Genomic DNA, 12,937 nt, shown 5'->3' with positions numbered 1-12,937 from the left:
GACATGCACACTCCAGGCACAGGTGGGGCTGATGCAGCTAGCCCGATGACCACTTACCCACAATAGTTTCCAGCCCATGAAATTTATATCTTTGCCTAAGCAGAATGATAAGTTTACTAGATGTCATAGACCTTCAAGGTCATTCTTAAGTGTTAATTACCTGTAACATACAAGTGCTATAATTTTTTCTTCCTTTGTACATCATATTTTGTACCACTTAACCCATTCAGCCTTGTATTACAGATATTTCTATTTCCTCCACACCATTATTCTGCAAATTACAGAACACGGTTCAGATTGGGACTTGAAATTTCCTTGCCAGGCTCTGACATTTATTCAACACTTCAGTAGAATTACACTGGTGAGACATTTTCATTTTCTTCACAGTGCTTTTGCGTGTATGTACACATACCTATATCTTTTGCTTTGTGTGAATACTATCACACTGTAGATATTTCTTTTTTCACTTTACCATGTGACAAAACTTATATTTGTATATGTAAATACCTCATTATTTTTAATGTCTGCATAATATTCTATAAGATGGATGTTACCTACTTTATTTGACCACTGATAGACATATTAGGAAGCTTTTAAGTGTCTGCTGCTGCAGATAATGCTGCAATGTATGTCTTTGTACACTTGTGCAGATATATCAGAAAGATGGCTACTTAGAAATAGAGCTACTGGCTCAGAGGGTATGTACATTTTTAACTTGTTAGTGCCACATTGCCTTCCAAAAGCACAAAGTTTGTTTCTGCCAGTAGTGTATGAAAGTACCTACTTAAATGTATGACATTTCTTTATGTCTGCTTTACATATTATCAACTTAAAATTTTTGAGTCTTACACATAAAATATTCTCACTTTACATCTCCCTGTTTAATAGTGAGGTTAAATGTCTTTTCATATGTTGGCTGTATTTCTTCTCCAGGAATTGTCCAGTCATATCTCTTTGCCAAGTTTTTTATTAGGTTGTCTTTTTCTAAGTGATTTGTATTACTATTTTAAAATAGATTCTGGATATTAATCCTTTTCACATACAGTGCAAGGAGTTTTTCCTAGTTTGTCATTTGTCCATTAGCTTTCTTGATGGTATTATTTGTAGCTTAGTTCTTAGGTCAATAAATCTTTGGTCTTTTAATGTATGATTTCTCAATTACAAGGGCCTTCCCAATGCTAAGATTACAAAAATGTTTTAACAGTCTTATTTATTTTTAATCTTTTATTTGGACTTTATTTGAAATTTGATAAAAGACAGTGATATAATTTTAATTTTTTCCTCTTCCAAGCACTATTAAAACCTTTCCCATTGTCTTGAAATGTCAGTTATAAAGTTCTGTATATAGTTGGTTTACTTTTTATTCTTGTCCTCTACTATGATTTTATTCATTGGCATTATCTCTCATATATGAGCTTTAGAGTCATCTTGTGGGTTTTATTTAAAAAATTATTTAATCTTGTTGGGAGTTTTGTTTGGATTGCATTTAATTTACGGATTACTTGAGGGAAAGTGTTTGCAATATTGAATCTCCCATTGGAGCCCTGTAATGTGTTTATTCAGGATGGTTTTGTTTTTGTTTGTTTTGTTCTGTTGTAAAGTATTATAGCTTTTTCATCTAGATTCTGTACCTTTTTTCTCCTGGTATTTCTTAGTTTTTATTGCCATCATGAATAGGATCCATTTTTCTATTATATTCCATATTGAATTTTGCTACGGTGATGTATGTTTATTTCTGACTACCTTATCAGTCTTAATAGTTTGTCAGTTGATTTCTGAGGTTTTCTGAGTGTATAGTTACATCATCTGCAGAAACAATAATAAGTTGTTATTTTTGTTCCCCTCATTTAGTCTTCATTTCTCTTTATTGTCTTGCTCCATTGTTAGGGATCTCCAGGACGTTATTTTAGAGTAGCAGTAATAAGAGTTCTCTTTCTCTTGTTCTTAGCTTTAAGAGGAACACTTTTGTATATTTTAACAGTAAGTTTGATGCTTGCTATGGCTTTCTGGTAGTCATCTTGTCTAATTAAGAAAAATTTATATTTCTCTGTATTTAGTTTTTATCAAAACTCAGTATTCTAACATACTTTTTGACATCTATTTAGATAATTTTTGCTTGCAATCTTTTAATGAAGTGAATTATCTTAATTATCTGTTGTACTGTTCTTGGGTTCTTGAGATAAACACTATTTGGTTGTAATACACTGTTTTTAATATTCTCAGCCCTAAATCTGGTATTACTTAGAATGTTTGTATCTGTATTTGTAAGCCAAATAAGCCTATCCTTTTTTTTTTTTTTTTAACTTGCGTTTCTCCTTGCTATGTAGTATTTACATACTTTGGAACTAGGTGTACCTTGAAGATATGAAAACATTCACTTATAAAACTATCTGAGCCTGATGGCTTTACAGATGGCATTTGACTGCCTGTTCAAAGAATTTTGATTATATTCAAGGGCTGTTAGTATCCCATTTTTCTCTATCTTGAGAACATTACTAATTTGATTAAATCTCAGTTTTCTCCCCAGCTTCTGTTTTATTTTATTGAGAAATAGTTAACATACATCACTGTATATGTTTAAGGTGTATGGCATGATGGTTCGATATACACATATTATGAAGGTTACTAAAGTAGGTTTAGTTAACATCCATCATCTCATATAGATAAAAAGGAAAAAAAATGTTCTTATGATGAGAACTCTTAGGATCTACTCTCCTAGCTTTCTTATGCCAGACAGCAGTGTTAAGTATAGTTAACATATTGTATATTACGTACCTAGTACATATTTATAAGCAGAAATTAAATTCCACATGTAAGTGAGATCTTACAGTATTTGTCTTTTTCTCTCTGACTGACTTCTTTTAACATGCCTTCAAGGTCCATCCAGCATTGTTCCAAATGGTAGGACTTCTTTGTTTTTTATGGCTGAATAATGTTCCATTATATGTGTAAATGTGTGTGTATAGATATAATATATTGATATATATCTCACATCTTTATCCATTCATTCCATGATAGACACTTAGGTTGTTTCTGTGTCTTAGCTATTGTGAACAATGCTGCTGTGAATGGGGGAGGGGGGTGCAGATAACTTTTCAAGTTAGTGTTTTCCTTTCCTTTGGATATATTCCCCAAAGTGGAATTACTAGATTATATGTTACTTCTTGTTTTAATTTTTTTAGGACTCTATACTGTTTCCTGCAGTGGCTGTACCAGTTTACAGTGTATCCTACCAACAGTGCGCTAGGGTTTTCTTTTCTCCACATCTATGCCGTCATTTGTTATGTTTTGTTGGTGATGGATGTTCTAAGAGGTATGAGGTGCTCTTTCATTGTGGTTTTAATCTGCATTTCTCTAATGATTATTAGCATCTTTTTCATGTACCTTGTGGCCATTTGTGTATGTTCTTTGGAAAAATGTCTATTAAGGTCCTTTGTCCATTTTTAAATTGAGTTGTTTTTTTTTCCAGGTTGTATGAGTTCTTTATATATTTTGGATATTAACTCCTTAACAAATACATGGCTTTCAAATATTTTTTCCCATCCCATAGTTGTCTTTTCACTTTGTTGTTTCTTTAGCTGTGCAGAAACTTTTTAGTTTAATGTAGTCCCCCACTTGTTTTTGTTGCTGTTGTTGTTTGTGCTTTAGGTGTGATTTCTAAAAATCATTACCAAGACCCATGTCAAGGAACTTTCTTCTGGGAGTTTCATACTTTCGGGTTTTACATTTAAGCCTTTGATTCACTTAGAGCTCATTTTATGAGTGATTAAAATAGGGATCCAGTTGCATTCTTTTACATGTGAGTATCCAGTTTTCCCAACACCATACTGAAGAGACTGTCTTTTCTCCACTGAGTGGTTTTGGTTCCCTTGTCAAATATTAGTTTACTGTATGTGTCTGGGTTAATTTCTGGGCTGTTGATTATGTTCTGTTGGTCTATTTGTATTTTTATGCCACTGCCATACTAGTTTTTTTTTAAGTCTCTCTTTATATTGAAGTATCAATATACTTGATTTACAATGTCATGTTAGTTTCAGATGTACAGCACAGTGATTCAGTTATACATATATATGTATATATTATTTTATAGATTCTTTTTCCTTATAGGTTATTACAAAATATTGAGTATAATTCCCTGTGCCAATACAGTAGGTCCTTATTGGTTATCTGTTTTATGTATAGTAGTGTGTATATGTTAAATCCCAACCTCCTAATGTATCCCTCTCCTCCCTTCTTCCCCCTTTGGTAACTATAAGTTTGTTTTCTGTGTCTGTGGGTCTATTTCTGTTTTTTAAATAAGTTTAATCTGCTTTTTTTTCCTTCAGATTCCACATATAAACAATATCATATGATCTTTGTCTTTCTTTGTCTGGCTTATTTCACCTTAGCATGAAAATCTCTAGGTCATCCATGTTGCTGCAAATGGCATTATTTTGTTCTTTTAATGACTGAATAATATTCCATTATATATATGTGCCACATCTTCTTTATCTGTTGATGGACATCTAGGTTGTTTCCGTGTCTTGGCTATTATCAACAGTGCTGCAGTGAACATTAGGGTGCATATATCTTTTCAAGTTGTTTTTCTCTGGATATATGCCCAGGAGTGGGATTGCTGGATCATATGGTAGTTCTGTTTTTAGTTCTTAAAGGAAATTCCATACGGTTCTCCATAATGGTCATACCAATTTACATTCCCACCAACAATATAGGAAAGTTTGCTTTTCTCTGCACTCTCTCTTGCATTTATTGTTTGTAGACTTTTTTTTTTTAACACTATATAGTTATTATTTTTTCCCTTGCATACAATCTTGGAATATATTTCAATTTATTTATTTTTTTTTATAAATTTATTTTAAATGGAGGCTAATTACTTTACAATATTGTAGTGGTTGGTGATGGCCATTCTGACTGATTTGAGGTGATACCTCATTGTAGTTTTGATTTGCATTTCTTTGAGGTGTTGAGGATCTTTTCATGTGTGTTTTGGTCATCTGTATATCTTCTTTTGAGAAATGTCTGTTTAGATCTTCTGCCAATTTTTTGAAGGGTTGTCTTTTTCTTTTTTGGGGCTGTGTAAGCTGTTGGTATATTTTGGAGATTAATTCCTTGTTGGTTGCTTCTTTTGCAGATATTTTCTCCCATTCTGTGGGTTGTCTTTTCATCTTATCATTTCCTTTGCTCTGCAAGAGCTTTTAGGTTTAATTAGGTCCCTTTTGTTTTTAATTTTCATTACTCTAGGAGATGGATCCAAAGCGATACTGCTGCAATTTAAAGTGTGTTTTGCCTGTGTTTTTCCCCTAGGAATTAGACAGTGTCCAGTCTTATCTTTAGGTCTTTAACCCATTTCGAGTTTACTTTTGTGTGTGGTGTTAGAGAATGTTCTGATTTCATTCTTTTACATGCAGCTGTCCATCTTTCCCAGCACCACTTATTAAAGAGACTCTTTTATCCATTGTATATTCATGCCTCCTTTGTCATAGGTTAATTGTCTATGGGAATACAATACTCTTTTAATTACTATAGCTTTAGTATAACTTGGAATCAGGAAATACAATACCATTGCTTTGTTGTTCTTTCTCAGGTTTGCTTGGCTATTTGAGGTCTTTTGTAGTTCCATGTAAGTTTCAGGAGTGTTTTTTCTATTTCTATAAAAAAATGCCATTGGAATTTTGATAAGGATTGCATTGTATTACATACATGGCTTTGAGTAGTATTGACATTTTAACAGTATTAATTCTTCCAATCATGAACATAGGGATACCTTTCCATTTCTTTTCTTCATTTTGGCTGTGTCGCCTGGCTTGTGGGATCTTAATTCCCTGACCAGGGATTGAACCCATGTAGTTACTGTAATCATTGCACAGAGAGGCTATAAACTCCGTATTAGCAGAGAGAGAAGATACAAAGTGGGATTCCCATGAGGCTCAGTGGTAAAAGAATCCGCCTGTCAATGCAGGAGACGCTGGTTCGACCCCTGAGTCGGGAGGAGCCCCTGGAGTAGGAAATGGCAACCCACTCCAGTGAATTCACCCATGCCTGGTGAATCCCACGGACAAAGGAGCCTTGCGGGCTACAGTCCATGGAGCCACAGAGCCACTCACTCAGATATGAGTGAGTGACTGAGCATGCACGCAAGATACAAAGTGAATGTTCCAACTACTGTTGACATCAGCTCTGTCTGCCACACTCATTGGTGAGTGTGGACTACCCTAAGGACTAGAGTTTTTTCTCTCAGCAGACCTACACATGGGTGAGGATGCACCACCTCTGATGTCCCAGGGAGCCATAGGGTAGACTATACGTATGCATCTTGGACACGTGTGCCCCACCTGGAGCTTGTTCTCCACGTTGAGAGTGCTTATTTATGTTAATTATGGACGATTTTTAACTTGAATGGAAAGATGACATTTTTTAAAAGTCATTTGAAGAATCAAGATCATAATGTATAAAGCTAAGGATCAGATGATTCGTCTCAAGAACATTCTCTGAGGTTTTCTTGGTTTTAAACAAATACTTAGAAGTTGTGTCTCTGTCCTTTTGAAAGAAGTGTAAAATCTGAGATAAATGCATAAAAGTAAAAAATAGAGACTTGTTGCATTCTCATCAACAGGCAGAATATGGTTTTTTTCCAGGCTTTATACTTAAAATCCTTCATCTGATATTTAAAATGTATTTATGTTGAGTCATTTCTTTCTCTTTTGCTGGTAAACCAGAAGATCATGAAATGATTCTGCAGAGGCAGTAGCATTACGTTCAGTTTCTTTTTTTGTATATATCAGATAAGAGACTTGCAAATGGAAGTATGTCCGCCTCACATCCTTTGTATGGTGATGGCAGTGATGTTTGCCTTTTTGTGACTGTTGCAACATTTATTAATTCATAAACCCACTTCCAAAGAACCCAAGGGCTTTTTGGCGAAAGGTGACTATAGTAAAAACGATGTTAGATTTTGACAGGCTACTTTTGTTTTTACAGACATTTCTTTTCTTTTTGGTATTTCAAAACTACTAGTATTTCAAGAGTGTTGTGGGGGGTAGAGGGGCGCCATGATCAAAGAAAGTTAACGCACATATTTGGAGTTAGGATTTCTGAATCTTTAACTAGGAAGGGAAAATAAAATTTTGAAGTTCAGGTCACTTTAAGCCTCTGTATCATCCTCTCTGAACAAGCACTTCTGGTTGGTAAAAAGCTCACAGATTTGAGAGACAAAAGCAGCTTCAGAGGTTGACTTTGGTAAACTGTAATAAAATAGAAGAGAAAAAAGGCAGCAGTTCCACAGACTCACCCATTTTCCTGTGGATTAAGGGACCCTGTACACCTTCTATCCCCTCTTTAACTCACTGTCATCCGTTCAGCAGAGCTTCCTATATAACCAGTTGGTATCAGTGGAAACAGCGCTTCTGTTAAACCTAAGGAAAAGTCTTGTAAAAAACTGTTTTCAGAAGTTTTCACAGTATTTAAGCATTTAAGGGAATGTTTGTTTTATCATGGAGCTTCCCTGGTGACTCAGATGGTTAAAATTTGCCTGCAATGCAGGAGACCAGGGTTTGAGCTAGAGAGAGAAAGTGGAGGATAAGGACCCTGGAGTGCTGGAGTTATATGTGCCTGACAGTTCGCAATACTAGCCAATGGCAAGGTTTTGGTTCCGTTTATTTTTTCTAGCTCTTACTATATTCTACTTTTATTATTAATATGGGGGAAGTTATCTCATTGTTATGATGTTACTTACTATATATATTATTAAACATTTTGTATATTTTTAATACATACTGTTAAATATATTGGTCTTCCCTGGTGGCTCAGATGGTAAAGAATCTGCCTGCAACACAGAAGACCCGGGTTCGATCCCTGGGTTGGGAAGATTCCCTGGAGGAGGAAATGGCAACCCATTCCAGTTAAATATTATGTTATCTTTACCAGTGGATTTTTTTTCCAGAGCAATAATGAAATTTCACAGTATGAAAATGGAAGAAATCAACAAAATTATTCGTGACCTTTGGCGAAGTACCTATCGTGGACAAGGTAATTAACATGGTGTAACATGAATGCTCTTTCTAAAGCCCTGTGTCAAGCTCTTGCTTCATACGACCTCTCATCATGCCAGTATTGCCTCTAGACCCCTTTCTGAACATCTCTTTCAGATTTTCTAAGAATTCTTATCTTGACAATATCTTGTGGCAAGAAAAAAATGCAAAGTTTTCTATTCCAAAGCCTGACAGGACTTACAAATTTGGCTATGGTACACATTACATTTAGCTGATGACATAATAGGTTCTGTTGAAGTGCAGATAGGGATAAGCTGAAATGAGATAAGAAGAAGAAAACCATTAGGAGGAAATTCTTAATAGAGGAACTAAGAAAAGGGCACAGCTGAGACTGAGGGTTGGTTGGGTATCTGGTTGCTTCTGACCAGGAATCCTCATAACCAGGGAAGTTTCCAAACCACCCAGTGTTTCCCCTGGGAATGTCAGCCTCTCATGTTGCTTATAACGTTCTTTGATAAGGTTTGCAAATGACAAAAGGCTGCAGAGTATAGGTTCCTAAAATCTTCTTCTTTCTGTATCAGATATTGAGTACATAGAAATTCGATCAGATGCCGATGAAAATGTATCAGCTTCTGATAAAAGGAGGAATTACAACTACCGAGTGGTGATGCTAAAGGGAGACACAGCCTTGGATATGAGAGGGCGTTGCAGCGCCGGACAAAAGGCAGGTATCTTCACAAACATAAAACCACTTGTACACAGAAAATGGACAAAGAGAAATGATTGTCAGTGCAGAGGAAGCACCCAAGGTGCCCTTGAATGGTGGGAAGCTCCTTATAGCATCATTGCTGCCACATGAAGTGAACCAGGCTCAGTTACTCTCATTATACTCTCAATTCTAACCAGCATTACCGGCAACATTATATAAAGTAGGCTTTTAGAAGAAGGGTCTGAAACAGTCTCACAGGATAGCCTAAATGTAGAGCAAAAAGCTGAAGGCCATTCGTTATTTCATGGCATTCCTTATGAGAAGAAGGTTATTTGATCATCAGTTGTAGATCCATACTAATTTATGTGCCACCAACAAAGAAAAAAATTCAATAGTAATTCTAAGATGGATCTTGATTTCAGAGAAGTCAAAGGATAAGGAAGGGTATATTTTAGAATCAGTGACATACAGTATTAGCAAACCAGACCCTAGATTCAGCCAGATGAGGCATTACAGTAACTAAGAGTCTGATAGAGAAGGCAGGCTCACCGTAGGACTGAGTCCCCACCACCACTCCCAGCCTAGCCTTGGGGCGTGGGGACCATCTGAAAGCAGGGTCTACTAGAGTCAAAGGCTGTGAAACCCACAGGCACCTCGGCCCCCACCACCACAGGGACTCAGTGCTGGGCCAGGCCACCTAGCTCTGCAGGGGGTCTGGGAGGAAGCCTAGGTTGGATATATAGAGCACAGAGGAAATAACATTTCAGAAAGTTGGGAAAGTGGGACCTGCATCCTTGGGGAACAATGCTGGGTTCTTGGTAGTATGCACTGGTTTGTCCCCAAAATGTTCTAGATTTTTGATCTTCCTCCTTTGCAGATTAGAAGCAGAATATTATCACTATTACCTCTGGACCCCTGATTCGTAATAAATTTTATAGTTCTGTAAATGGATGCTAACATCATCTGAGTTATTCACATAAAAAGTTTGCAATTTTTTAAAGACAGTCGATGCATATATTTTTGTCAACCCCGACAGCTGATACCAATTTATAAGGCATCTGCAGATTATTATCTTAATCAGACTGCAAAAATGACAAATTTGTGATCTATAATCAATATCCCTTCAGTTGAAAACATGTCTGTTTGGATTAAAAATACTTTCTGAACAAAAGCGTATTTCCTGTAGCTACTCCAAATTATAAAAATTAGTGCTAATGTTTCCTTGGTGTTGAGTGACAGCACAGACAAATGCTCCACTCTGAGTGGGTGATAGGGGAAGCCCTGGCATCTTCAATCTGCCAGCCTGCCCTGTGCATCAAACAAAAGCTCTAAACTACTCTGAGATCACTAACTCACTCACTGATGCACCTTTGCTCACAAATCTGGAGGTGGAGGGGACATCACAGCTCACACACAAAGTAGTGTATACTTCCTAAACTAGTCCTTCCCTCTTAATTCTGTGTCCCTTGTACCCTCAGATGGCTTCAGTGGCAGTCTTAGTATTAGGTTTCTATTAACCACAGAAGTTCCTCATAGTTTTGGTTGCTTGGATTTTCTACAGTCAAGCTTAAATAAAACCATACTTCTGTACTCATCCTTTTCCTCTCCCTTCTTCTCAGAATCATACACACAAACATTTTAAGTTTGGGTTAGAGCAATGGTGCCACTTTGGTTCCACAGAACAGAGAGATTTAAAGATGTCTGCAAGAGAAAAGGTGTCTGTGAGGCTCTGGAAAATGTATTATATCCATTTTCTGACAAACATCATCAGGAAAATAGCCAGATTATGAATTTTTAAGGTCGTTAATCTTATACCACTATTAAAATTGTCAGTAATGTTAGATAAGTGTTAACTGCATGTCTGTAATTGGAAACTTTGTTATATATAGCTGACGTGAGGTGTTGGTGTGGCATTTTAATGATGTACACCTGAGGTCAGTGATCCTGTGACATTGCCCCACCTTTCCCTTCGAAAGACATTGTGCCAGGTCTGCCTGTTTTCCTCTGGTGAATGAGAAACATGTGCAGTGCAGCTGAGTTCTGGCAATTTTTTTCCAGGTATTAGCCTCACTCATCATTCGCCTAGCCCTGGCAGAAACATTCTGCTTAAACTGTGGCATACTTGCTTTGGATGAGCCAACGACAAATCTTGACCGAGAAAACATTGAATCTCTTGCACATGCTCTGGTTGAGTAAGTATTTCAAATTTGGGTCCAAGTTATGATTGTTTTTAAAGAAAGATTAAGAGAATTCTATGGGTGAAAATCCTCTGTAGATGTGTCCTCCTTGGGGAAATTGGTTTTACCAGACCTTAGGCTTTACCTTGATAGTAATTTTTCAGATGCTTAAAAAAAGACCTACCTGGTGAACAGATGCCCCAGACACATCCTACATCTCCCCAAGAGTGTTCACGGTGAGGGTTTCCTGGATTGGTTTGGTTTTCCTGTAAACCCACCAGAGGGGCCCATGTGTCTTATACAGGAGTTAGCATGCTCCACTAAAGCATTTCTAGGTGGTGACAGTGTTTTAAACTATCTCCCTAGCTTCTCACATGTGTCAGCATCTATGAGGAATGACAGCTCTTACTCAAAAAGTATATTAGTGGTGAAGTAGAATCCAGAGGGTAAAACTGCAGACACGTTTATCACAGTTCACCGGTGGGGTGGTGCAGGCTCTAGGGATAGAGAGCCCTTGCTTCTGCATGGTGCCAGCAGAGGAAGGGCAGTCTCCATGAGGTAGAGAAGCTCTTCTGGGGACTCTTCGCTCCAGACAGACTCTTCCTAGCAGAGAGAATGTGTCCTGTGATAGGAGACTTGAGTGGCCCCAGAGCCAGCTGTCTCCAGCCATCTCTCTCAGTAGTCCCGTGTGACCCACAAGTAAGGTTGGTGCTTGTGAAACCTAAGTGCATCCAGCTCCAGGCAAGGGATAAATAAATGGTTAGTTAAAATAAAAAGTCTTAAGTCTCAGACTCATAACTAGTTAACCTCAGCATATAGATAACAAGCAGAAATGTTCTCAGTACACCCACTCAGGCCCCCTGTGTGTCATACCAGTGATGCATCTAGTGACTGGTGGTGGCAGAATTCTAAGTAGACCCAGCTCCTAAGAAGGCAGTGGGGCTCACAGTGTTATTCCCCTTGCCTGTAGTCTGTTCCAGAGAAAACTAATACTATCAGGTCAAGAAAACCCCAGGAATAAGTCAGACTCCTAAAGTTGAGTGGCATAATTATTAAGGAAAATGCAATAAAACATTTCTACCTAAGAATAAAACTAGTTCATCATGTATTCTCACCATCATGTATTCTCACCAGTCTTTAAGCCAGACCTCAGTGAAAAGTCAGGCCACGCATCCCCACTGTCTGGCGAGGAGATGAGACTGCTACCTGGCTTGCCTGAAGGCCTGGATCCACCCCACCCCTCCCCCCTGCCACTTCCTGCAGGGCTGTCAGAGGCCCTGATACTCACACGACACAGGAAAAGCCTGGTCATCACACACAGCACACACTTTACATGTCTGACTGGGTTCTCAATGGCTTTTGCAAATAAAGAGTTATGTATGTTCCTTAGTAATAAAATGTTATATTGTTTCAGGATAATAAAAAGTCGCTCACAACAGCGTAACTTCCAGCTTCTGGTAATCACTCATGATGAAGATTTTGTGGAGCTCCTAGGGCGTTCTGAATATGTGGAGAAATTCTACAGGATTAAGAAGAACATTGAGCAGTGCTCAGAGATTGTGACATGCAGTGTTAGTTCCCTAGGATCTTATGTTCATTAAAAACAAACATTCAAGACTTACTTACATACTTTAAAAACACTGGTCCTCTGGCAACTGCTTATTTCTGGTATTGAGTCAGTGTGAAAATGTTCTTTCAAATGAACCTTGTGTCTAGAGTTTTTAATGTCTGAGAGGTTCAAAAATCATTAAAAGTGTTTCACATGAAATTTGGGCCTATTCTCTGAACTTCATTCCCCTCCAGGCAGCCCTGGACAAGCTTCAACAGCAACGAAGATATGCTCAGCTTCCCTGCTTCCCTCCCTAGCACTAATGAATGAGTGTATGGGACCTGAAGCTTCTTACTAAACGTTCACTTCTCAAAGCATTAGTGAGAAGCAGGTCTCTGCATGGAAACACTTTTTTTTTAAATGCCCAAACTGTAGTTAAGACTCACCTCTAAATTTAGTTTGTTGGATGTGGTTTTAAAAACTGAGTTATCAATATTAATATCTGAAGATGAAA

At 37.5% G+C, this 12,937-nt stretch overlaps 1 protein-coding gene across 15 annotated transcripts in view; it reads left to right on the top strand.

Annotated features, from left to right (window-relative positions):
- RAD50 (RAD50 double strand break repair protein) overlaps nucleotides 1–12,642 on the top strand; it is a 259,106-nt gene extending 246,464 nt beyond the window's left edge. For 6 of the 15 annotated variants that reach the window (XR_014056630.1, XR_014056633.1, XR_014056631.1 and 3 more), the window contains 4 exons: nucleotides 7,940–8,025; nucleotides 8,570–8,716; nucleotides 10,756–10,889; nucleotides 12,289–12,642. Coding sequence is in view for 9 of the 15 variants with exons in the window: in XM_081500071.1 (XP_081356197.1) it covers nucleotides 7,940–8,025; nucleotides 8,570–8,712; nucleotides 10,756–10,889; nucleotides 12,289–12,475 (550 nt within the window). In the remaining 6 variants the exon portion in view is untranslated. Of the gene's footprint in view, nucleotides 1–7,939; nucleotides 8,026–8,569; nucleotides 8,717–10,755; nucleotides 10,963–12,288 lie in introns of those variants that run through there. The other 9 variants (XM_081500071.1, XM_081500072.1, XM_081500077.1 and 6 more) reach the window with 3 other exon arrangements.
- Nucleotides 12,643–12,937: the final 295 nt, after the last annotated feature.

Source organism: Giraffa tippelskirchi, chromosome 6, assembly GCF_054371585.1.
Source record: "Giraffa tippelskirchi isolate mGirTip1 chromosome 6, T2T-mGirTip1v1.2.pri, whole genome shotgun sequence".
Classification (NCBI taxonomy): Eukaryota; Metazoa; Chordata; class Mammalia; order Artiodactyla; family Giraffidae; genus Giraffa; species Giraffa tippelskirchi.
Note: the sequence above shows the minus strand (reverse complement) of the source record. Positions and strands in the feature narration are given on the sequence as shown.